Raw genomic sequence first — 27,965 nt, forward strand, 5'->3', positions numbered from 1 at the left:
CTGTGATGCAATGCATCGTGGGTATAAGGCGCATACAAAACACTGTGGTGCAATGCATCATGGGTATAAGGCACATACAAACCACCATGGTGCAATGCATCGTGGGTATAAGGCGCATACAAAACACTGTGGTGCAATGCATCATGGGTATAAGGCACATACAAACCACCATGGTGCAATGCATCGTGGGTATAAGGCACATACAAACCACTGTGGTGCAATGCATCATGGGTATAAGGCACATACAAACCACCATGGTGCAATGCATTGTGGGTATAAGGCACATACAAACCACTGTGGTGCAATGCATCATGGGTATAAGGCACATACAAACCACCATGGTGCAATGCATTGTGGGTATAAGGCGCATACAAACCACTGTGGTGCAATGCATCATGGGTATAAGGCGCATACAAACCACCATAGTGCAATGCATTGTGGGTATAAGGCGCATAAAAACCACTGTGGTGCAATGCATCATGGGTATAAGGCACATACAAACCACCATGGTGCAATGCATTGTGGGTATAAGGCGCATACAAACCACTGTGGTGCAATGCATCATGGGTATAAGGCGCATACAAACCACCATAGTGCAATGCATTGTGGGTATAAGGCGCATAAAAACCACTGTGGTGCAATGCATCATGGGTATAAGGCGCATACAAACCACCATGGTGCAATGCATTGTGGGTATAAGGCGCATACAAACCACTGTGGTGCAATGCATCATGGGTATAAGGCACATACAAACCACCATGGTGCAATGCATTGTGGGTATCTGGCACATACAAACCACCATGGTGCAATGCATTGTGGGTATCTGGCACATACAAACCACCATGGTGCAATGCATTGTGGGTATCTGGCACATACAAACCACCATGGTGCAATGCATTGTGGGTATCTGGCACATACAAACCACCATGGTGCAATGCATTGTGGGTATCTGGCACATACAAACCACTGTGATGTGTTGCTCTCAGGGACAATATCATGCAAAAGCAAATAGAAAATGACATGAATACTGGAGGCAGGGGACATGTAAAACAACACATGTGCGTGAGCTAGGGGACCCATGATTTTTATGCAAAGGCTTCAGAAAACCCTTTTAATATTTAATTAGTGAACTTTTTTTTAGCATTTTTTTCTCTGCTCAGATTACACAAGTTTGTTCAAGGAAAAAAATGGATTTTAGTGGGAGAAGTACTGCACAGCATGCACATTGGTCAGCCATGTCTTTGGGCACAGCTACAGGGGTGGATTCTGCTGGGCTGATCCAACATATTAATAAGCTGCATCTGCCATGAATGAAAGGAGGCTCCAAGATGCAGAACTGAGGAGCGGCAGGAAGTCAGATTTCCTGGTGAAGCGGTCCGATTCTCCCACGCTTCCTGGCATCTGTGCGTACGACAAGGACCTTGGCAGTCTCCTGACCCCAACTTTCCAAACGCTCTGCTGCATCTCTGGGACAAAAGACGGCCGTGTGCTCACGCTGATGAGAGCGAGGTACAAAGCGGCCCTAGCTCGACGGTAGGAGACAGTGTCTGGCATGTGGCCTCCTGTCAGAGAGCTAGCCTTCACGCTGACAGCTGCTTGGTGCTGTGACCATGGAGCTGGAAAATGCAGTCGCCAATCATCATTCTGCTGAAGCTGGAGGGCGACATATTGGGACAAAGATGTCGCTTGTTAGCGGTGTTCATCAAGGCCTTGTATTGGCAGGACCGCCACGGCTCCGTATTACAGCGGCAATGCTGGAGGGCACAGGTATAGAAGGGTAAGGGTTACGGCATCTGTGTGCTATCCTATTACAGCTAAGCTAAAGGGCACACATACCCTCACTATATGGCCACCTAAAGAACCAATCCAATGCCAGCGCTGAAAAGGGCTTTGTGATTGGCTGGCTCCGGCTTCCAGCTTCTCAGTCCCGCTATTTCCCACGCTGCAGGAATGAGCCGCGTAGACTGCCGCTTGTCAGGAGACTAGTCAGCTATAACAGGGGGGCAGGCATCGTGTCTCACAGCCACAGGCACGATGAGAGCGAGTTCAGCGTTAATAGCTAAGCAGCGGTGACAAGGACAACTGCCGGGGGCTTTTATCTTTCCAAAACAATTGTATACATTGTACACCATGTGGGCGGCTGCACCGTAACACTGTTCGCTCACCGAGGCTTTCTTTTGCCATTTCTAGAAAAATTCACAGGCGCCTTCACGCCCCCCCACAGTGATCCGCCGACCCAAAGCCTTAATCTGCTCCTCCACCTCTTCTTACATTGGTTCCCCTATAGAGGTGACTCCTGTTACAGCCCAGGTGACTGTGACCAAAAGGAAGCCACCGGTGACTGTTACCATAACGAGGGCACGGGCTGTCATCAGAACGCGGCCCTTGTACAAAAGGAGTGCTCAGGGGCCGGACCCCAGCGATCAGCAGGCACTCGCCTATCAGACTAGGTAGTATAGCTGCGTTCTCCTATTCTCCCAATAACAAATGCACCGTCACGACTATTCTGATATCACACATCACAATGCTCAGTGTCCTGGAGGTTCTAGCGGTGGTCGGACCCCCATTAATAAACATCACAAGGGCCACTGGGACCTAGTAAAAGCTGAAAACAGGGAGTTGTGATGACCCGTCGGGAAAAGTAGTGACAGCGCATGCGTACTACAGCTCCAATATTGTCCATGGCTATGCAGGAGAAAGCGGCGGGACTAGGTGGATAAGTGATAACTGGCAGATCGGTGGGAGTCAAACCACTATGGCCTCCTATGGACTACAAAGAAGGGTACGGAACGCTGGAGTAAAGCAGTGACTGCACATGTGCACGACCGCTGACTATCGTCTGTGGGACTGCAGGAGGCAGACACTGAACTTGGCTACCTTTTGTAGTTCCATAGTCAGTGAATGGAGTGATTGTGCCAATAAGTGGCCTACGATTCATTACAACAGGGCATTTCCCTATCCTGCCATCTGCGGGGTCCCAGCTGACTCATGTGGAAGGGCGATAACAGGATTTTCTCCGCCTAGTGGCCAAAGCAATAGCACCACCTTTACAATCTAGAGATGACTATAGAACGCAGATAGCTATAAGCTAAACAGTAACTTTTCATAACTCCCCCCAAAAAATGCACACTCAGCTCAAGCGACTGTTCATGTCATTCAATAGGGAGAGGAAGAAGTTGCAGCCAGTCAGGGATGTTGCTCAGGATTTGGATATTGCACTGCATTTGCTGTGACAATTGGCAAAATAAACAGTCATTTTTATCATGGCTTCCCAGTGGTGGGCTGAACTCGCACGATTCTGTTTGCCGGATGGTAACGTTGTTACTCAACATACCTGAAAGTCATCCAGCGTATTATGTGACATCAAACAAATATCGGCCAGAAACCATATGGCGGCATAATTACGTCTTGTAAACAGAATTTGGACGTTTATATTTCAGAGAATCACAACGCAGGACATCTTGAACCTATTGTAGTCCCCGGACAAACAATCTACACTGATACGGTTTGCCTTTTTAACTCTGGCTTTCTAAAGCCTCAACCCCCTGGGCTCGTCACAGAGAGACTTAAAGGGATAGTCAAGTCTTTCCATAATGCACAGCAACAGTTAAACAGCATGTTACCAACAATGATTACAGTATTAGGGTATGTTCACACGTTCAGGATTTCCATCCTTTTTTTTTCAGGACAGTTTTTTTAAAAAACTGCAGCTCTTGGCAGAAAACGCAGGTCCTTTTTTTGGTCCTTTTTTGATGCGTTTTTTGATGCGTTTTTTTATCCTTTTTTTATGCAGTTTTCTATGCAGAGACTGTGTGTTTCCTAGGAAGCTTTTTAGGGCTAAAATGGCTGAAAATACCCTAACCCTAACCCTACCCCTAACCCTACCCCTAACCCTACCCCTAACCCTACCCCTATTCTAACCTTAGTGAAAAAAAGAAAAAAAAATTCTTAATTTTTTTATTGTCCCTACCAATGGGGGTGACAAAGTGGGGGGGGTGTCATTTACTATTTTTTTATTTTGATCACTGAGATAGGTTATATCTCAGTGATCAAAATGCACTTTGGAGCGAATCTGCCGGCCGGCAGATTCGGCGGGCGCACTGCGCATGCGCCCGCCATTTTGCAAGATGGCGGCGCCCAGGGAGAAGACGGCCGGACGGACACCGGGACGCCGGGTAAGTATAAGGGGGGGAGATTAGGGCACGGGGGGGGCATCGGAGCACGGGGGGGGGCATCGGAGCACCGGGGGGGCAGGATCGGAGCACGGGGGGGCAGCCACACTCCGCCCACGCACTTCCGCCCGCTCCCCCGCACTTCCTGCTGCAGCGGTTCTGCACATCAAATCGCAGTAAAAGCCGCAGATATATTTTTGATCTGCGGGTTTTACTGCGATTTTGACCTCACAATGGAGGTCTATGGGTGCAGAACCGCTGCGGTTCAGGAAAAAGAAGTGACATGCTCCTTCTTTTTTGCCGCAGCTATTCTGCGCGGCTTTTTAAACGAAATTACGGACCATGTGCACAGCAGTGACTGTTTTCCATAGGGTTACATTGTTATGTACCCTGCATGGAAAACTGCTGCGGAACCGCAGCGGCAATACCGCTGCGGTTCCGCAGTAAAAAACGCACTGTGTGAACATGGCCTTATAGTAGTTATATTCTTGTACATAAGGGCAGTATTATCTACTATACAATTGTCTAAGGGTCACTTCCGTCTTTCTGTTTGTCCTTCTGTCATGGATATTCATTGGTCGCAGCTTCTGTCTGTCATGGAATCCAAGTCACTGATTGGTCGTGGCAATGGTCATGGGCGTTTTGCCACGACCAATCATCGACGGCCACAGTCCGGCGGCAATATAGCCACTCCTTCCTCCGCGCAGTCAGTGCCCACTCCATACTCCCCTCCAGTCATCCAGTCAGCCCTCACACAGGGTTAATGCCAGCGTTACCGGACTGCGGTGTAACGCACTCCGGTTACGCACCTATTAACCCTGTGTGACCAACTTTTTACTATTGATGATGCGTATGCAGCATCAATAGTAAAACGATCTAATGTTAAAAATAATAATAATATTAATAATAAAAAAAGGTTATTCTCACCCTCCGACGTGCGCAGTGTCCTCGGCAGTGCAAGCGGCAGGTTCCGATTCAAAAGATGCTATGCAACAAGGACCTGCCATGACGTCACGGTCATGTGACCGCGACGTCATCACAGGTCCTGCGCTCATACCAACCCTGGGACCGGAAGCTGCCGTGTGCACCGCACACAGGAGACAGGACTACAAGGGGCCTTCGGAGGTTGAGTATATGTTTCTTCTTTGTTTTTTAACTTGTTACATACGTAGCTGGGCAATATACTACATGGCTGGGCAATATACTACGTGGCTGGGCAATATACCACGTGACTGGGTAATATACTACGTGTCTGGGCAATATACTACGTGGCTGGGCAATATACTACGTGTCTGGGCAATATACTACGTGGCTGGGCAATATACTACGTGGCTGGGCAATATACTACGTGGCTGGGCAATATACTATCTGGCTGGGCAATATACTACGTGGCTGGGCAATATACTACGTGGACATGCATATTCTAGAATACCCGATGCGTTAGAATCGGGCCACCACCTAGTAGTAGTTATATTCTTGTACATAGGGGGCAGTAATATAGTAGTTATATTCTTGTACATAGGGGGCAGTATTATAGTTGTTGTATTCTTGTACACTGGGAGCAGTATTATAATAGTTATATTCTTGTACACAGGGAGCAGTATTATAATAGTTATATTCTTGTACATAGGGGCAGAATTATAGTAGTTATATTCTTGTACATAGGGGGCAGTATTATAGTAGTTATATTCGTGTACAAAGGGGCAGTATTATAGTACTTATATTCTTGTACATAGGGACATCATTATAGTAGTTATATTCTTGTACATAGGAGCAGTATTACAGTAGTTATAGTCTTGTATATAGGAGCAGTATTACAGTAGTTATGTTCTTGTACATTGGGGCAGTATTATAGTAGTTATATTCTAGTACAAAGGGGCAGTATTATAGTAGTCAATCTTGTACAAAGGGGCAGTATTATAGTAGTTATATTCTTGTACATAGGGGCAGCATTATAGCAGTTATATTCTTGTACATAGGAGCAGTATAACAGTAGTTATATTCTTGTACATAGGGGCAGCATTATAGCAGTTATATTCTTGTACATAGGAGCAGTATAACAGTAGTTATATTCTTGTACATAGGGAGCAGTATTATAGTAGTTATATTCTTCTATATAGGGGCCGTATTATAGTAGTTATATTCTTGTACATAGGGGCAGTATTATAGTAGTTATATTCTTGTACATAGGGGCAGTATTATAGTAGTTATATTCTTGTACATAGGGGCAGTATTATAGTAGTTATATTCTTGTACATAGGAGCAGTATTATAGGAGTTATATTCTTGTTTGTACATAGGGGCAGTATTATAGTAGTTATATTCTTGTACATAGGAGCAGTATTATAGTAGTTATATTCTTGTACATAGGGGCCGTATTATAGTAGTTATATTCTTGTACATAGGAGCAGTATTATAGGAGTTATATTCTTGTACATAGGGGGCAGTATTATAGTTGTTGTATTCTTGTACACTGGGAGCAGTATTATAGTAGTTATATTCTTGTACATAGGGGCCGTATTATAGTAGTTATATTCTTGTACATAGGAGGCAGTATTATATTAGTTATATTCTTGTACATAGGGGGCAGTATTATAGTAGTTATATTCTTGTACAAAGGGGCAGTATTATAGTACTTATATTCTTGTACATAGAGACAGAATTATAGTAGTTATATTCTTGTACATAGGAGCAGTATTACAGTAGTTATATTCTTGTACATAGGAGCAGTATTACAGTAGTTATGTTCTTGTACATTGGGGCAGTATTATTGTAGTTATATTCATGTACATAGGGGCAGTATTATAGTAGTCATATTCTAGTACAAAGGGGCAGTATTATAGTAGTCAATCTTGTACAAAGGGGCAGTATTATAGTAGTTATATTCTTGTACATAGGGGCAGCATTATAGCAGTTATATTCTTGTACATAGGAAGCAGTATTATAGTAGTTGTATTCTTGTACACAGGGAGCAGTATTATAGTAGTTATATTATTGTACATAGGGAGCAGTATTATAGTAGTTCTATTCTTCTATACAGGGGCCGTATTATAGTAGTTATATTCTTGTACATAGGGGCAGTATTATAGTAGTTATATTCTTGTATATAGGAGACAGTATTATAGTAGCTATATTTTTGTACATAGGAGCAGTATTTAGTAGTTCTATTCTTGTACATAGGAGAAGTATTATAGGAGTTATATTCTTGTACATAGGGGCAGTATTATAGTAGTTATATTCTTGTATATAGGAGACAGTATTATAGTAGCTATATTTTTGTACATAGGAGCAGTATTTAGTAGTTATATTCTTGTACATAGAAGCAGTATTATAGTAGTTATATTCTTGTATATAGAAGGCAGTATTATAGTAGTTATATTCTTATACATATGGGGCAGTATTATAGTAGTTATATTTTTGTACATAGGAGCAGTATTATAGTAGTTATATTCTTATACATAAGGGCAGAATTTTTTTTTACAGTACTCAAGCACATCAACATACTGGTCCAATCTGAGGAAAATTGACGTGACTAAGAGCAAGTTAGATATGATTTAGTCCATTACAACACACACACACAAGACAGCAGCCATTTTTCAGAGTGTCTATTAAGGGGTCTAAGTGGTGGCCAACTAATTTCACTTCTGATTTCTACAGATAAAAAGTAATGTGCCTGACAAATAACAAAAGAACAGAACAATAAAACTATGACAATTACTATTTAAGACCCAACTACACAGAATAGCTTGTGAGCTCCTGCGAGTGACAAACCTATAGCGTAAAATATGTTAGGAGCTTTAGCTGCGGTGCCACTTGGAGCACCAAAACTCCTGCTGCTACCGACCTGTCTGTTCCGCTCATCGGTGATCCTCTGGATCTGAATCTTTTTCCTGCCCATGATGCCTGTAAATCCTCACTGTCCAAGCGAAGACCTTGCGGAGAATGGGTTCCCGTCTTTGATCCCCCCTCTCTTTACAATTGCAAACAGTCCCCCGCGCTCGTCTCCCTTCAGTTCATGTTACTTGTCCACGGGCTCCAGATGTTCGCAGGGGTTTTCGCCGCCTTCAGTTCTACAGATGAGGGGAGAGAGAGAAGAGAGAGAAAGAGCATGTGAAAGGCATGTTTCCCATCAGACAGAGTTCAGCCTTGTTAAATCACATCCCCTTGGGGATAATATCCTGAAATCCACCGACATTGTTCAGCAGCAGAAACTCTCCCCAAAGCGGTCTAATGGTTTAGAATCAATCATGTATTATCTGTCTTATTATCTCCCCCTACAATATGCTGATGGGGGCAGAAAGTGCTGGAAGATGCAGCCCGGGCTAGTGCCGATTCTGCTGGGTCCACAGTACATCAGGCCCCTGGTTCCCTTAACAATCCATCCTTTCATCTCCGATAAGAGCCATCACTACCATCTACGACGCAATGAAATATATGGAATAATCTCCATATTTCTAAAAAAAAAAAAAAAAAGTAATATTTTTTTCTTTGCACTATTTTTTTTTAATTTACCAAAAAGTGACAATTATTAAATCACAGGCTATTTAAAACTATTTAAGGCCACTTGCTATATATAAAAAACAATCATCTAATCTAAATTTAAAAAAATCTCTCTCCCTAGTGGCCAGATAAGTGCAAAAAAAGGTTGTATCTTTTTGATCATACTTGCTGAAAATAAAAAAAAAATGATTAAAAAAAAATAAATACAATAACATTTGGTTTACCCTGACATGGTCCACAGCTGAACCTCTCCATTGCACTCGTACATGAAAAACAGGAAGCCGACTTTGTTATCCTGTGCAAAACGCATGAGTCACAGCGTTAAGATGGCGCAGCACAGGACCCCGAGTGTGAGATGTGTGTGCGCGGCAAGGGCAGCCAAGGAACGACAAAGGCCCCGCCGTCTCTGCAAATTGTTTTTTTTTTTTTTGCTGCGCACGCCATTGTTTTTGAGAGGAGGAATTTTACACTTGTTGTCCCAAAAATAGCCAAGGCTCGGTATAAAAATAGCTTTTCCACTGTAAGATTCTCAGGCCAGGAAAAGCCTGAGAGCAAGGGAGAGAAAAAAAAAGTTGGAACAGGTCAGATTCCCGAAATGTGTTTTGGAAAAGCAGCTGGGAGCAGAGAGAAATGTAACATGGAGGGGAAACTACCGCTGCTGTGTGGAAACAGCATAACCACTTATTGGGGAGGACACTCCTCAGGAGTACAGGATATGGCATGTGGCAGCATTATAGTCAATATAATCTTGTACATACCAGCAGTATTATAGTAGTTATATTCTTGTACACAGAGGCAGTATTATAGTAGTTATATTCTTGTACATAGAGGCAGTATTATAGTAGTTATATTCTTGTACATAGGGACAGTATTATAGTAGTTATATTCTTGTACATAGGAGCAGTATTATAGTAGTTGTATTCTTGTACATAGGGGCAGTATTATAGTAGTTATATTCTTGTACATAGGGACAGTATTATAGTAGTTATATTCTTGTACATAGGAGCAGTATTATCTATATATATAATTGTCTAAGGGTTTTTCCGTCTGTCTGTCTGTCCTGGAAATCCCACGTCCCTGATTGGTCGATGCCGCCAGGCCTCGACCAATCAGCGACGGGCACAGTATCGACGTAGAAATCCCGCGTCTCTGATTGGTCGAGGCCGCCAGCCCTCGACCAATCAGCGACGGGCACAGCGACGATGATGTCATAAAGGACGTAGACATCCCGCGTCTCTGATTGGTCGAGGCCGCCAGCCCTCGACCAATCAGCAACGGGCACAGCTACGATGATGTCATAATGGTTGCCACAGTCTGCCGCGAATTCTGGAATCATCATTGTCCATATACTACGGGGACATGCATATTCTAGAATACCCGATGCGTTAGAATCGGGCCACAATCTAGTAGTAGTTATATTCTTGTACACAGAGGCAGTATTATAGTAGTTGTACTCTTGTACATAGGGGCAGTATTATAGTAGTTATATTCTTGTACATAGGGAGTAGTATTATAGCAGTTATATTCTTGCACATAGGAGCAGTATTACAGTAGTTATATTCTTGTACATGGAGAGCAGTATTATAGTAGTTGTATTCTTGTACATAGGGGCAGTATTATAGTAGTTATATTCTTGTACATAGGAGCAGTATTATAGTAGTTATTTTCTTGTACATAGGGGCAGTATTATAGTAGTTATATTCTTGCCCATAGGGAGCAGTATTATAGTAGTTATATTCTTATACATAGGGGCAGTATTATAGTAGTTATATTCTTGTACATAGGAGCAGTATTATAGTAGTTATATTCTTGTACATAGGAGCAGTATTATAGTAGTTATATTCTTGTACATAGGAGCAGTATTATAGTAGTTACATTCCTGGGCATAGGAGCAGTATTACAGTAGTTATATTCTTGTAAATAGGAGCAGAATTATAGTAGTTCTATTCTTGTACATAGGAGCAGTATTATAGTAGTTATATTCTTGTACATAGGAGCAGTATTACAGTAGTTATATTCTTGTAAATAGGAGCAGAATTATAGTAGTTCTATTCTTGTACATAGGAGTAGTATTATAGTAGTTATATTCTTGTACATAGGAGTAGTATTATAGTAGTTATGTTCTTGTACATAGGGGCAGTATTACAGTAGTTATGTTCTTGTACATTGGGGCAGTATTATCGTAGTTATATTCATGTACATAGGGAGCAGTATTATAGTAGTTATATAGAATTGGGCCACCATCTAGTAGTAGTTATATTTTTGTACATAGGAGCAGTATTATAGTTGTTATATTCATGTACATAGGGGGCAGTATTATAGTAGTTATATTCTTGTACATAGGAGCAGTATTATAGTAGTTATATTCTTGTGCATAGGAGCAGTATTATAGTAGTGATAATCTTGTATATAGGGACAGTATTATAGTAGTTATATTCTTGTACATAGGAGCAGTATTATAGTAGTTATATCCTTGTACATAGGAGCAGTATTATAGTAGTATTCTTGTACGTAAGTGTAGCTAGAATCTTATTGTCCATGGTGGCCAGTCTACATTCTATACAAGTGACAGCTTTATGTTATACAACTTGTCCTTTCCTCCTTCAAATTAACCTTACACCAAAATTGAAAACATAAAAGACTGACTATACTATATGTTATTAAGTATTTCCAGATTTTCTGAGTAAAGGACAACTATAGAGAGTGGAACATTTTTTACTTCATTCCCTCAGCCTGTTACCCGTGGAGTAAAGCTGGGTTGTATTAATATGTATGATCTCCTGATGATAGAGGAGTGCAAGTCGCGCATTAGCGCGTGGCCCTCCATGCAAGTGCTGCAATTCACAAGAACACCCATTCACGACTTAACCACGTGAAATTATGTCGGTGTTGCTCCATCTGCTAATTAAAAATCTAACGATCTATCTTTAGCAAGGAAGGGAAAAAACACTACCTGTGAGAGAAAAAAACGATGACATTTTCGACAGAGTGCTTTATTCTAAGCATCTAATCGAGATAAGAGGGGTTTCTCCAGGTTTAGAAAAGTATTATTATTTTAAAATAGCGCCACTCCTGTTCACAGGTTGTGCTTGGTATTGTGGCTAAGCTCAATTTACTTTTAACAGAACAGAGTTTCAATACCACAGACAACCTGAAGACAGGGGTGGTGCTTTTTTTTTTATTATATGTGTTCATTTTTTGTATATTCCTGGAGAAGATCTTAAAGGGGCGGTAAACAATTTTAAAAATAAAATTTTCAACTGACATAAAATGTAGCAAGAAAAAAGAATTGTGGCCACTAATTTTATCTAGGTTTCCCAAAGAAAAAGTACAGGGTGATACAGTAATGGCTGAAATGTCTAATTAAGAAGATTTGTAATTCAGGAATCTGGGTGACGACAAATAGGGTCACCGCACAGTTCTTGGCGGGTTTGTGTTTTGAGGCAGCGCACTTACTGTACATCCTACCACATCCTTGTACTCCTACTGAACCTTACACCTCTGTGTTCTTAGCACTTCCCTTTCTCAAATCTACTTCCTTTCTCTAATTAGCTACATCCCTTGGAGCCGAGTAACAAAATCCCCATGACACAAGGCTCAAAATAGGCAAGTGATGAGGAAGCCGCACTAGGCATCAGGACTCAGGAGCATCGTGCATCTCACAAAGCACAAGCCACACATTAGATATTGGCATTTAAAGGGAACCTGTCACCCCGAAAATCACGGGTGAGGTAAGCCCACAGGCATCAGGGGCTTATCTACAGCATTCTGTAATGCTGTAGATAAGCCCCCGATGTTACCTGAAAGAGGAGAAAAAGACGTTAGATTATACTCACCCAGGGGCGGTCCCGCTGCGGTCCGGTCGGATGGGCGTCTATGGTCCGCTGCGGCGCCTCCTATCTTCATTCCAAGACGTCCTCTTCTGATCTTCAGCCACAGCTCCAGCGCAGGCGTACTTTGTCTGCCCTGTTGAGGGCAGAACAAAGTACTGCAGTGCGCAGGCGCCGGAAAGGTCAGAGAGGCCCGGCGCCTGCGCACTGCAGAACTTTGCTCTGCCCTCAACAGGGCAGACAAAGTACGCCTGCGCCGGAGCTGTGGCTGAAGATCAGAAGAGGACGTCTTGGAATGAAGATAGGAGGCGCCGCAGCGGACCAGAGACGCCCATCCGACCGGACCGCAGCGGGACCGCCCCTGGGTGAGTATAATATAACTTCTTTTTCTCCATTTTCAGGAATCATCGGGGGCTTATCTACAGCATTACAGAATGCTGTAGATAAGCCCCTGATGCCGGTGGGCTTACCTCACCCGCGATTTTCGTGGGGGGCAGGTTCCCTTTAATACTAATCCAAGACATACAGTCATGTATGCCATGGCAACCATTATGACATCTACGTCAATACTGTGCCCGTCGCTGATTGGTCGAGGCCTGGCGGCCTCGACCGATCAGAGACGCGGGATTTCCAGGACAGACAGAAAAACCCTTAGACAATATATATATATATATATATATATATATATATATATATATATATATATATATATATATATATATATATATATATATATATATATATATATATATTGTCTAAGGGTTTTTCTGTCTGTCCTGGAAATCCCGCGTCTCTGATCGTATATATATTGTCTAAGGGTTTTTCTGTCTGTCCTGGAAATCCCGCGTCTCTGATTGGTCGAGGCCTGGCGGCCTCGACCGATCAGCGACGGGCACAGTATTGACGTAGATGTCATAATGGTTGCCATGGCGACGATGATGTCATAAAGGTTGCCTCGACCAATCAGCGACAGGCACAGTCTGCCGCGAATTCTGGAGTCATCATTGTCAATATATATATATATATATATATATATATATATATATATATATATATATATATATATATACACACACACACACACACACACACACACACACACACACACACACACACACACACACACACACATTTTGTTTTCCTTTTTTTCATTCCTCCCACCCCCGAGGGGGTATGTAACTATATATACATATGTATGGAGATAAAAAAGAAAAAATCCTACGACCTACCTAAGTAACTCAGTAACTGGATGGATTTCCCTTTACAAAATAAACTACCCTGGGCAGAGTCTGTACATTTTGCTAAAAACATCTAGAAAAGCACAAATGTTTAATGTACAAAATTACCATTTTCAAACAGATTTTTATGTCCTCATCAACCCGTCAAAGGTCAAAATGCAGATTTTTCTTTTTATTTGCGTATAGTAACAAATATTTGATAAAAGGACCTGCCCCGCTGTTCTGGCAATTTTATTTGGCAAGGATAACAAGAAGAAAATGAAGAGAAAAAAAAATATTGCCGACAGCAAACAGGAGAATATTTTAAAGAAAGGCACGGTTTTTATATATTTTTTTATTGACTTGCTTTTTTACTTTTTGCCCTATATTTACAGGAATGTGCCCGTTTCTATTTAAAAAAATAGAAATAATCAATGGACAAGATGTCTCAAAATAAGAAAAATATTCACTTTGAAAAATATTTTTCCCAAACCCAATATTAAAATATATTAAAATAGCGATCTGAGTAAACTTTTTAGAGCCTTGAAGTTTACACTTCAAGTTGACCGAGGCACGATATAAATATTGGACCCCTTTTTGGATAATTTATTATAGAAAATGATATAGACAGTAATTTTTGTGTAAATTAGCAGAATTGGAAAGATATTAGAAGAACATTTACAAAACTCAATGATTTTTCTTATTGACGATTTGGCTCTTCTGGTAGTCTCTTTTTTTTCTATATTAAAAAATAATAATAAAACTAAAATAAAAACATTAAGATCTAAAACACAAACAAGTAAATAAAAAAAAAGTCATAACTAAATGCTAAAAAATGAGACTGTGATGACAGCAAACATTGCAGGGGCACGCAGATTTACTACCTGACCCTTGATGTAGACTGGTCTTTGCCAGGGTGCAGTCCGGCACAGGAGGAGACCCGTCTCTCCCCCAGAAGGACTCCCCCCTTTCTTGTGTGTTTTATAAGGTTCCTGAAACCCAAATGTTTATTTTCCAGATATTTTAATACTGTCGTGAGGAGTAAAGGGAATTCTGGAGCCCTGCAGCCTGACTATGGGCAGTTTATTACCTTAGGAGGGGGTAAGGTTTGACTTCGCGGCTGGGCCAGAGTTGTACGCCGTCTTTATTAAACTAACCCAGGATCTTGACCGAGCGGAGACCACAGGGCCCAAGTTATAAAGGCCAAAAAAGAGCTTCTTTCACTTCCACCATGAGCCAGTAAATGTTATGTGAGACACTTTGTCTTAACACACACCACAATTCCTATTCACCAGATGAATACAAGGCGACCCACTGATCGAGAAAAGGGGCTTTTTCCCCCCTATGTATGGGCCATCTTACACCTAAGTGATGGCATCTAGGAACCCCTCCATCCACTGCTATCCTCCTGTACTCTAGTGACAAGATAATGAATGTCTAGCGATCTTGGGGACACAGCTATGGGCCAGGCCCACCTTTTGGGCCGGAGATGTACGATTTCCCAAATGGGGCGATTGAGAAATTCTCTTTGACCACAACTGTTATTTGATCTATGTAGATAGGTCAGGGGGGAGAAAAAAACTGTCCACCCTCCCCACCAGTGTGAATGCAGTGGTAGTTCACATGCGCATAGGCAGTGAAAGGAGAACTGGTTACGCATGCGCAGAACAACGCATTCACAATTTCATGACCCATGGGGGTGCCAACCACTTGATCCCCTGCTAATTATTATTATTCATTTTTATAGCGCCATTTATTCCATGGCGCTTTACATGTGAAAAAAGGGGCATAAATAGACAAGTTCAATCATCAAACATTCATCACCGACCAACAAAAAAGTTAATGAAATAACTCATTAGAAGGTTAGTCCAGGATTCAGAAAAGTTATTTTACTGTCTAGAAGGGCGGTGTCTGGTATAGCAGTTCTACTGGTAGCTTCTAAGGTCCTAAGAACATCCAGCCTTACATCCACACCTCCACTTTGATTCAGCTACATGAATATGTGCGTAACCAGGGATAACCATGAGACCAAATCTTCCCATAAGGCCAGTCTCACACGTCCAGATAATTCCGGTACCGGAATTATCCGTGTCCGTGTGCTTACGTTGAACATCAGTGTGGCACACGTGCGGCAGCCGTGTGCCGCCCGTGTGCTGACTGAGGACCACACGGACCGTGCAGGAGACAGCGCTAGAGTTAAGCGCTGTCCCCTGCGTGCGGTGCTGAACCCGGTATTCATCCCTTCTCTCCAGAACGTTTGCTGGAAAGAAGGAATGAATAATCTTTTTTTTGTTTTTTTTTTTTTTGTTTATAAAATAAAGTTGCCAGTAATCTGCCCCCTCCCACCCCCTGTGCACAGTAATGAATATGCGGCTCCACCCCTATGGGCGGTGGAGCCGCATATACATGATTGTAATGGGTGGCCCCACGTGACCGCTCATACAGTAGAAGGTGCGGCCATGACAGGAAGCAGCGCCAGCCAGCGAGGGAGCCGGGTGAGTATATTAATAACAGCGGGGGGGCGCACAGGGGGTGGGAGGGGGGTGGGGTCATGGATCTTTATTTTAAACACGATTATTCATATCTTGTCTACAGCAAACGCTGATGCAGGGAAGATATGAATCGCAGCTTCAGCACCAGTGGGGGGGGGGGACAGCGCTTACAGTAGCGCTGTCTCCTGCACGGCACACGGACAACATCCGTGTGCGGTACGTGTTTTACACGGACCCATTGACTTTAATGGGTCCGTGTAATCCGTGCGCTCCCACGAACACTGACATGTCTCCGTGTTTGGCACACGGAGACACGGTCCGCAAAAAAATCAATGACATCCGCACAGATGCATTGATTTCACTGTGTCTACGTGTGTCAGTGGCTCCGGTACGTGAGGAAACTGTCACCTCACGTACCGGAGCCACTGACGTGTGAAATCGGCCTAAGACAGGCCTGCACATGAGACATCAGGCACTAGTAAGCGCTTCATCAAGGAGCCGAATATGAAGTGTCATGTCATTTTAGATGACGGGCCAGGGGAGGAAAGGTTAGTGTTACTGCAAGGGCACATAATGCAGCAATTTGGGACATTATGGGGAAAATTATAGGGCAATTTGGAACATTATTGCCAACATGGGGCATTAAGGGGGACATTATGGGGCAATAGGGGAGATTGTGAAAGGGGGTTTAGTATAACAAGGGGCAGTGGGGTTGGGGGACCTGGAAAAGTGCAGTTTGGGGGAGATATGGAAACAGTTAGTTTGTGGGGGAACAGGGGTTGCGCTGGGGAGATTATAAAGAGGGGCAGTGTCGGGGAAATATTATACAGATGGGCAAAGTTGGGGGATAATTTGGAGAAGGACAGTGTGTGAGAGGCAGTATGGTGGAGCATTTTGGAGATGGGCAGTGTGTGAGATGGTATTATAGAGGGGGCAATGTAGGTATGAAATTTTGGAAAAAGGCAGTGTGGGGGGTTAGGGTTGCTGCTGCAAACACGTACAAATGGAGGTTCTTTCACTGCATTCATGATCTCACGGTGGTTTTGCAGCTGCATTCATGTACTCAAGGTGGTTCTGGTGCTGCATTTATGTACTGACTGTGCTTCTGGCATTTACGGTAATTCATGTGTTTATGGTGGTTCTGGTGCTGCACTAATTTAATGATGGTGGTTATAGTGCTGCACTCATGTGCCAACAGTGGTTCTGATCATGTACACATGTAGGAATCCATAACGTGTTTCATGGCGATGATAAAACTTACATATGTAAGTTTAAAAGTAGGCTTTAGCAAGTTTCTACTCTAAATAACTCTTTTTAAGTTAACTTGTGTTCACACTGAGTTTTTGAGAGGAGAAACTCTACAAATCCTGTTCAAATACTAAAAATTTGGTTCGGTGTTGTCTTAATGTACTAATGGTGGTTCTTATAATGTATTCATTTATGTATCTCTTTAAAGGGAATCTGTCGCCCCAAAAATCGTATATGAGCTAAGGCCAACAGCATCAGGGGCTTATCTACAACATTCTGTAATGCTGTAGATAAGCCCCCGATGAAACCTGAACGATGAGAAAAAGAGGTTATATTATACTCACCCAGTGGCGGTCCCGCTGCGGTCCGCTCCGATGGGCGTCGCGGTCTGGCACCTCTTGTCTTCATACGATATCGTCCTCTTCTTCTCCCGGTGCAGGCGTACTTTGCCCTGTTGAGGGCAGAGCAAAGCACTGCACTGCGCAGGCGCCGGGACAGGTCAGAGGTCCAGCACCTGCGCACTGCAGTACTTTGCTCTGCCCTCAACAGGGCAAAGTACGCCTGCACCGGAGCCGAGGCAGGCAGACAAGAAGAGGACGTCATCGTAAGAAGATGGGAGACGCCGGACCTGGACCACGACGCCCATCGGACCGGAACGCCCCTGGTGAGTATGATATAACCTGTTTTTCTTACCTTTCAGGCTACATCGGGGGCTTATCTACAGCATTCTGTAATGCTGTAGATAAGCCCCTCATGCCGGTGGCCTTAGCTCATAAACGATATTTAGGGTGACAGATTCCCTTTAAAAAAAATTGTGGCCCTTAGGATTGATTCAATGTGGCAATGTGGCCTTTGGAACAAAAAAAATGCTGTGCATCCCCTGCCCTATGACATGAGAGTAATATCCAGCATCAGCCTGCAAATGGCTATCACAAATAATGTGGAGATGGACCTGCTCCTACTTATCTGGTGGATGACATACAATCATCTGTCATGGAACTGTGAGTGTCACCGAGCTACATTTCCAACAATGTACCGCTGATAACAGAGACAACGTGCATAAATCACTGAATACTACGGATCTCCATATATCTGCAGCATACAGAAATATAATGGCCATATAGCAATAAACCACCTGGGATGCCCATTATGTTGGTAGACAAAAGAATGCAAACAGTCGGGGTCAGCGCTTGGGTCCAAGGGTAGCAATAATAATAATTAACAGATTCTTGAACTGCGAATCACTTTACAGATACATCACTAATCTTATAATGATGCTGAGTTACATCCTGTATTATACTCCAGAGCTGCACTCACTGTTCTGCTGGTGCAGTCACTGTGTACATGCATTACGGTACATTACTGATCCTGAGTTACATCCTGTATTATACTCCAGTGCTGTACTCACTATTCTGCTGGTGCAGTCACTGTGTACGTACATTACATTACATTACTGGGTTACATCCTGTACTATACTCCAGAGCAGCACTCACTATTCTGCTGGTGCAGTCACTGTGTACATTCATTACATTACTGATCCTGTACTGATCCTGAGTTACATCCTGTATTATACTCCAGAGCTGCACTCACTATTCTGCTGGTGCAGTCACTGTGTACACATATTACATTACTGATCCGGAGTTATATCCTGTATTATACTCCAGAGCTGCACTCACTATTCTGCTGGTGCAGTCACTGTGTACATACATTACTGATCCTGAGTAACATCCTGTATTATACTCCAGAGCAGCACTCACTATTCTGCTGGTGCAGTCACTGTGTACGTACATTACTGATCCTGAGTAACATCCTGTATTATACTCCAGAGCAGCACTCACTATTCTGCTGGTGCAGTCACTGTGGACATACATTACATTTCTGATCATGTACTAATCCTGTGTTACATCCTGTATTATATCCCAGAGCTGCACTCACTATTCTGCTGGTGCAGTCACTGTGTACATACATTACAGATCCTGAGTAACATCCTGTATTATACTCCAGAGCAGCACTCACTATTCTGCCGGTGCAGTCACTGTGTACATACATTACTGATCCTGTACTGATCCTGAGTTATATCCTGCATTATATCCCAGAGCTGCACTCACTATTCTGCTGGTGCAGTCACTGTGGACATACATTACATTTCTGATCATGTACTAATCCTGTGTTACATCCTGTATTATATCCCAGAGCTGCACTCACTATTCTGCTGGTGCAGTCACTGTGTACATACATTACATTTCTGATCATGTACTAATCCTGCGTTACATCCTGTATTATACTCCAGAAATGCACTCACTATTCTGCAGGTAAATTCACTGTGTACATACATTACATTACTGATCCTGAGATACATATGGTATGATACTCCCGAGCTGCACTCACTGTTCTGCTAGTGCAGTTAATGCATAAATACATTACATTACTAATCCTGAATACAGCTCTGCAGTATAATATAGGATGCAACTCAGGATCAGTAATGTATGTACACAGTGACTGCACCAGCAGAATAGTGAGTGCAGCTCTGGAGTATAATACAGGATGTAACTAAGGATCAGTACAGGATCAGTAATGTAATGTATGTACACAGTGACTCCACCAGCAGAATAGTGAGTGCAGCTCTGGAGTATAATACATGATGTAACTCAGGATCATTAATGTAATGTATGTACACAGTGAATAGTGAGTGCAGCTCTGGGGTATAATACAGGATGTAACTAAGGATCAGTACAGGATCAGTAATGTAATGTATGTACACAGTGACTCCACCAGCAGAATAGTGAGTGCAGCTCTGGAGTATAATACATGATGTAACTCAGGATCATTAATGTAATGTATGTACACAGTGAATAGTGAGTGCAGCTCTGGGGTATAATACAGGATGTAACTAAGGATCAGTACAGGATCAGTAATGTGATGTAATGTATGTACACAGTGACTGCACCAGCAGAATAGTGAGTGCAGCTCTGGAGCGTAACTCAAGGTGACACTTAATAACAGCCGTAGATAAGCAGTGTCATATACATGTACTAAGTGATTTGTGTTTGCTTTGAAGGATATAAAAGTACAGCAGCTGATTTCAGTCACATATATCTGTATGTAAGTCATTTCCCAGAACTATACATAAGTGAGATTAAAGTATTCTCTAGCCCACTGTAGATCTCTCAGCATTACTGACAATGGCTGATAACAGAGAACAATGAAATGCATTTAACTTGACAGCTACAGCTAGTCATATGAAACTTGAGAAAAATAGTTAAAAGAGAAAAAATGAATCCTGTTAACCATGAATCAGATCCCATAGTTATTGCACACAGATCCTGTCTTTCAATATCCTGCAATATCCTGACTTGTAAGCCAAATTCACAAAATTAACGATAGGAATCTACTCCCCCTGATCCTAACATACCTGGAGTATGCAGATTCAGAGAGACATCAGAGATGGATCCTTCCAATCGTCAGTCAGGTGGGACTGTAAACATGTTAAGAAACTGCTACAGTCGGTGACACCTCCAAACGGCCTCCATCCCACCAGGAGCCTACACTTACCGGCGAAGCCATTTCTGCTGGACTTTCTGGAGATCATGGAAATCAGTCACATGACTTCTCACGCCCCTAACGAATGGCTCCTACAGCAGAGTGTTAAGCCCCACCCATCTTAGACTTCCTGTTTCTTGGCAGAAATTTGTCACATGACCATTCAGTGTAGAGCTGTCAGAGGTCATGTGGGTGGGGCTTAATGTTATTGCCTCTAATTGATTGGCCCAATCAACACACTGATGGAGAATAGTATAAATTCCTGAAATGCAACCAGAATGAGGATAAAGGTTAGAGGACGACGGTGACCTTTGTGCCACTTGTCACTATTTTTCCCACTAACATCCCCAGAGTAAGGCATGCCGGGCATCAATGGCGCCAGCATGTGTGCCAAACACAAGCGGAAAGACAGCAGCCAGGAAGAAGTCTGAGATCTAAGTCCTGATTTTTCTACAAGGTGGAAAATTTCTCTGCTCAGACAGGATGAGGATGTGACATCAGTTTTGTTAAATACCAAGGTCGTCACCAGGCGCAGAGGAGCCAGACTGACACCTCGGCTAATAGGGCGCCCACCCAGTCTAAGCCCTGATGTTAAGGCACTGTCTATACGGATCTCCTGGTCAGTTCCCACTGTTTACGGCTACCAGCTCTGTTACTATGGCCCTCCACCCTTAGCAACGGCTACTAAGGAAGCGGATTTTAAATTCTTGTTGCTATGGGAAGTAGAACAGTGGAACTTAGAAGAACAGGAGACACTAGAAAAAGGAGATCCAAAGACAGGAAAGTTAAAAAGGCAATGACAGCAAATGTCAATGTTTGCAATAAGAGAAAATTCTGGCGGATGAACGTTCCTCTTCAAAGCGACGGAATGTCAGGGTGGGGGATGGAGATGGAGCACGAAACACAAAAAAAAGCCACCCGCTCCTCCTGACATGAGACTACTGGCAATGATCGCAGCCCCACTGAGCTCCCTATTCACCCGGCTGATTTCCGTACGCCATAAGGGTCTTGTCTTTCAGATCAGGCCAATTACAAGGCCGCCCGTCTGTCAATTCCCATTGTGAGTTCTACATGCACAATTGACACGATAAGTGCTGTCACCGCGCTCCGGTCTGGACCGGACGGACGACACGAATGGCAGCCATGAGCGGGCCTCATTCCGGCATGTCTCCGGAAAGTCAGGGACGGAAGGATGCTTAATTAAAGCTTAAAAGGAATACTGGGATGTGCAGAGTTTGACTCAGTGGGCAAAACAGATAATACCTCCGTTTTATCTGAGAAATTCTAGGTGAAGGAGGTGAGTGATGATCGATTGTAAAATTCCTTTGGGGGTCGAGGGTTTATTGTTTATTTTTTTATTTTTTTTTTTAAAGATGACAAAGAATTGTAGAGAGAAAAAAACATTGACTCAGTGGGTAAGAGCACAGAAGACTAAACAGTTTAATGAATATAACACTTCCTAATATTGATCCCACAATGCAGTGAGATAAGAAAGAGGTTTTTAATAACACTATGGTCCCACATTTCACAGAGTTAAGGAGAAGAAACCCAAAAAATGAAAAAGAAGGGTAAATCATTACAAAAGGTTACAAGAACCGGATATCCCAGTGCTGTACCCGAGAAATTATATATGAAGGAAATGAGAGTGTATGATTGTAGGTACCTATTGGGGCAGAAGTTATGATTTATTTTTTTTAATTGAAAGGGAGAAATTGAACACTGGCTCAGTGGGTAAGAGCACTGATTACTACCAAGGCACATCTGAATTTTGTCAATGATTTATCCAATAAAGTAATGAGAAAAAAATATGGGGAGGTGTGAGGGCCGAGTTGAGCGACCTTGACCTTTTTAGAGTCGAGCCAGGTTTCGCGAAACCCGACTATCTCAAAAGTCGGGTCGAGTGAAATCGCCCGATTATGACGTAAAGTCGGGATCGACCGAAACACGAAACCCAATGCAAGTCAATGGGGCAGCATAGTCGGCAGTGACTGGGGGCCAGGAAAACACCTAGAGTGCCCATTTTAATGTCAAAACCATCCATTCTTCTTAATGAAGCTTGTCAAGCGTAATTTACCTTATAATAATTGGAAGGCATTTGAAATTGGGGGTCATTTGGCTAAAGTTGTGGTGGGTAGGGCTGGTTCAAGTAATTAGTGGGCCCAGGAAATCTGGACCACGTCACGGCAGTGGAGCAGGGAGAGGTAAGTATTTCAACTTTGCAAGTGCTGTGAACCTGAGCAAGCAAGGGGGGCCCACTCGTTGGCATTGGCACTGGCACAGGGCCCCTCAAAGTACAGCGGTGTGTTTGCACGGCGGGGGCGTCTCCCACCGGCAGCAACACTTTTGCGTACCATGAGAGGCCCTGTGCCAGTGACGTCGCCAACTAGTATTCCTCCCCCCACCTGATGAAGGAACCTGCACTTTCATGTGCACCTTCCTGTTTGTCCCCGTGTAAGGTGGTATGGTATGCGGGAAGGGGGACCTGACTTTCAGCAGGGTCACAATCTTGCAGTGTAGCGTGCACGGGAAATGTTGCGTTATGGGTCAATGTACCAGCAGACTCATCTATCACTGGCTGGGCAATGGGCAGGATGAGGAGGAAACACAGATATAGGCCCAAAGAATAAAGTGGGCTAAATGCAGTTCAAAATTGGTAACACAGGACTAATCAGGGGGCATTGCAGTGGAGGACAACTGGAATGAGAGGCTGACACAGAGAGTAGGCCCAAATCAGTAAGTAGTCGAAATGCAGTTCAAAATTGGCAACAGTAGTAAACAGGCGGCACAGCTTTGTTCAGTGGAGGAGAACAGCAAGGAGTGGCAGACACCGATAGTAGGCCCCAACCCAACTAGTAGGCCAAATGCAGTCTAACATTAACAACTACTTAACGAGCGCCTGAAAACGGAATTTCAGGACAGGAAACCAGGAGAACAGCAAGGAGCGGCAGACACCGATAGTAGGCCCCAAACCAACTAGTACGCCAAATGCAGTTGTTCCGTTTAACCACAATTTAATGAGAGCCTGAAGATAGAAGTTCAGGAAAGGCAACCTGGAGAACACCTTGGAGTGGAACACACCATCTCTCTACACCCCATACCCAATTTGTAGGCCTAATGCAGCGTAGTTTCCAACAACTACTAAACGAGAGCATGATGATCGAAGCATTGGCGAGGAAACCTGGGGAACACCTTGGAGTGGAACACACCATCTCTCTACAGTGGAACACACCATCTCTCTACACCCCATACCCAATTTGTAGGCCTAATGCAGCGTAGTTTCCAACAACTACTAAACGAGAGCCGGAAGATCGAAGCAATGGAGAGGAAACCTGGGGAACACCTTGGAGTGGAACACACCATCTCTCTACAGTGGAACACACCATCTCTCTACACCCCATACCCAATTTGTAGGCCTAATGCAGCGTAGTTTCCAACAACTACTAAACGAGAGCCGGAAGATCGAAGCTCAGGAAAGGCAACCTGGGGAACACCTTGGAGTGGAACACACCATCTCTCTACACCACGGAAGGGCTGATTCTTAGGAAGGAAGGCTGTCGGAAAGAAGCAGGGCGCGTCCGAGGGTGAGTATATACCTGCTTCTTTATTTGTAATGAATGTTTATTTGCAATGTGGTTTTGACTTACTCTATTTTTTTGGTAAATAATGATTTTATTATTTTCATTGTTTTGCATCTTCTTGGCAATAATATAAAGAAGACGCGACAGGACAACACTCGGTGGATGCCATATCTGTGTTTAAAATTGAAAAAACCTTTCAGTTAACTACTTGCAGGAGAAAGTTATTGTAGCTAGTGGCCATTTTTAGTACTGTACCAGATTTTTGTTGTATGTGTTTGTTTTTAATGTTAAAATGTCTGCATTTGATATCTCTCCAGTATTTTCTTTTTTATAAGCAAAATACTTATTTTTATATTTTCTGATGTTGGTTCCAGGGGTACACGGGCAGCAGTGGTGTGGTCAGTGGAGGCCTAGTGGAAGGAGTGACCGCAGACAGGCATCGAAGGCCTAAAATAATAACACATGGCTGTAGGCAATTTTAAATTGGTTACAGGGGTACACGGGCAGCAGTGGTGTGGTCAGTGGAGGCCTAGTGGAAGGAGTAACCGCAGACAGGCATCGAAGGCCTAAAATAATAACACATGGCTGTAGGCAATTTTAAATTGGTTCCAGGGGTACACGGGCAGCAGTGGTGTGGTCAGTGGAGGCCTAGTGGAAGGAGTGACCGCAGACAGGCATCGAAGGCCTAAAATAATAACACATGGCTGTAGGCAATTTTAAATTGGTTACAGGGGTACACGGGCAGCAGTGGTGTGGTCAGTGGAGGCCTAGTGGAAGGAGTGACCACAGACAGGCATCGAAGGCCTAACATAACAAAAATGTCAATACAATGGTATTGTCAGTGGCAGGCATTGAAGGATGTCAGCGCATAGACTAAACATTGGTGGAGCTGTGAGATAATTTTGCAAGTGGTAGAGCACTGTTTGAGCTGGGGTGGGGGGGAAACTGTCTTGTGGCCGGCGGTACAGGCCCAGGGCCCCTCATATTACAACGGTGTGTCTGACGTTGGGTGCGCACCACCACCGCCAGAGACACTTTATTGTACTAGGAGTGACCCAGTGGCAGTGCCGTCGACCAAAAGCGGGCTCACCCACCTCTTCAGACAAACTGCACTCTCACGGGTGCTGTCGCCAAGTGTCGATACCACGGCCCCGTGTGGGGAGTTTGGCCATTTAGTGAGGTGTAAACATGTCGTATGCTGGACAATCAGGTGCAGAAAATTACGAGATTGGAAAAGGCATTCAGAATAGTCCACAGGCAAGACCTTTTCATAGGAAAGCTAGGTGTCAGCCGGGCAAGGTGGGGCAAAAGATTTCGAAATCCAGTTGTGGTTCATTTTAATGAAGGTTAGATCATCTACATTTTGGGTAGCCAGACGAGTCCTTTTTTCTGTTAGTATTGAACCTGCAGCACTGAATACTCTTTCTGATAGGACACTAGCTGCCGGGCAAGCAAGCTCCTGCAATGCATATTCTGCCAATTCTGGCCAGGTGTCTAATTTTGATGCCCAGTAATCAAATGGGAATGACGGTTGAGGGAGAACATCGATAAGGGATGAAAAATAGTTTGTAACCATACTGGACAAATGTTGTCTCCTGTCACTTTGAATTGATGCTGCAGTACCTGTCCTGTCTGCGGTCATAGCAAAATCACTCCACAACCTGGTCAGAAAACCCCTCTGGCCAACGCCACTTCTGATTTCTGCCCCTCTAACTCCTCTGGTCTGCTGGCCCCTGCAGCTCGTGTGAGAATGATCACGGGCGCTGTGTGCAGGGAATGCCAGAAGCAAACGGTCAACAAGAGTTGATTGTTTGGTTGCTAATATTAGTTCCAAGTTCTCATGTGGCATTATATTTTGCAATTTGCCATTATAGCGAGGATCAAGGAGGCAGGCCAACCAGTAATCGTCATCATTCATCATTTTAGTTATGCGTGTGTCCCTTTTGAGGATACGTAAGGCATAATCCGCCATGTGGGCCAAAGTTCCAGTTCTCAAATCTGCGGTTGTGCTTGGTTGAGGGGCAGTTTCAGGCAAATCCACGTCACTTGTGTCCCTCAAAAAACCAGAACCCGGCCTTGCCGCGCCACCAATTTCCAGTGGCCCCGGAAAAGCTTCCTCATTAAAAATATAATCATCCCCATCATCCTCCTCGTCCTCCTCCTCCTCTTCGCCCGCTACCTCGTCCTGTACACTGCCCTGGCCAGACAATGGCTGACTGTCATCAAGGCTTTCCTCTTCCTCAGCTGCAGACGCCTGATCCTTTATGTGCGTCAAACTTTGCATCAGCAGACGCATTAGGGGGATGCTCATGCTTATTATGGCGTTGTCTGCACTAACCAGCCGTGTGCATTCCTCAAAACACTGAAGGACTTGACACATGTCTTGAATCTTCGACCACTGCACACCTGACAACTCCATGTCTGCCATCCTACTGCCTGCCCGTGTATGTGTATCCTCCCACAAAAACATAACAGCCCGCCTCTGTTCACACAGTCTCTGAAGCATGTGCAGTGTTGAGTTCCACCTTGTTGCAACGTCTATGATTAGGCGATGCTGGGGAAGGTTCAAAGAACGCTGATAGGTCTGCATACGGCTGGAGTGTACGGGCGAACGGCGGATATGTGAGCAAAGTCCACGCACTTTGAGGAGCAGGTCGGATAACCCCGGATAACTTTTCAGGAAGCACTGCACCACCAGGTTTAAGGTGTGAGCCAGGCAAGGAATGTGTTTCAGTTGGGAAAGGGAGATGGCAGCCATGAAATTCCTTCCGTTATCACTCACTACCTTGCCTGCCTCAAGATCTATAGTGCCCAGCCACGACTGCGTTTCTTTCTGCAAGAACTCGGACAGAACTTCCGCGGTGTGTCTGTTGTCGCCCAAACACTTCATAGCCAATACAGCCTGCTGACGTTTGCCAGTAGCTGCCCCATAATGGGAGACCTGGTGTGCAACAGTGGCAGCTGCGGATGGAGTGGTTGTGCGACTGCGGTCTGTGGACGAGCTCTCGCTTCTGCAGGAGGACGAAGAGGAGGAGGAGGGGGTGCGAACGGCTACAGCCAATTGTTTCCTAGACCGTGGGCTAGGCAGAACTGTCCCAAACTTGCTGTCCCCTGTGGACCCTGCATCCACCACATTTACCCAGTGTGCCTTGATGGACACGTAACGTCCCTGGCCATGCCTACTGGTCCATGCATCTGTTGTCAGGTGCACCTTTGTGCTCACAGATTGCCTGAGTGCATGGACGATGCGCTCTTTAACATGCTGGTGGAGGGCTGGGATGGCTTTTCTGGAAAAAAAGTGTCGACTGGGTAGCTCATAGCGTGGTACAGCGTAGTCCATCAGGGCTTTGAAAGCTTCGCTTTCAACTAACCGGTAGGGCATCATCTCT

General features: G+C 44.0%; 1 protein-coding gene across 8 annotated transcripts in view; it reads right to left on the minus strand.

Moving 5' to 3' along the window:
- The window catches only part of MEF2D (myocyte enhancer factor 2D), a 175,546-nt gene that overhangs the window by 35,489 nt on the left and 112,092 nt on the right, over window positions 1-27,965 (minus strand). For all 8 annotated transcript variants that reach the window (XM_069727790.1, XM_069727734.1, XM_069727762.1 and 5 more), the window contains one exon: window positions 8,016-8,241. In XM_069727790.1, coding sequence (XP_069583891.1) covers window positions 8,016-8,069 — 54 coding nt within the window. In that variant the 5' untranslated portion in view covers window positions 8,070-8,241. The remainder of the gene's footprint in view (window positions 1-8,015; window positions 8,242-27,965) is intronic.

This window comes from Ranitomeya imitator, chromosome 1 (assembly GCF_032444005.1).
Source record: "Ranitomeya imitator isolate aRanImi1 chromosome 1, aRanImi1.pri, whole genome shotgun sequence".
Lineage (NCBI taxonomy): Eukaryota > Metazoa > Chordata > Amphibia > Anura > Dendrobatidae > Ranitomeya > Ranitomeya imitator.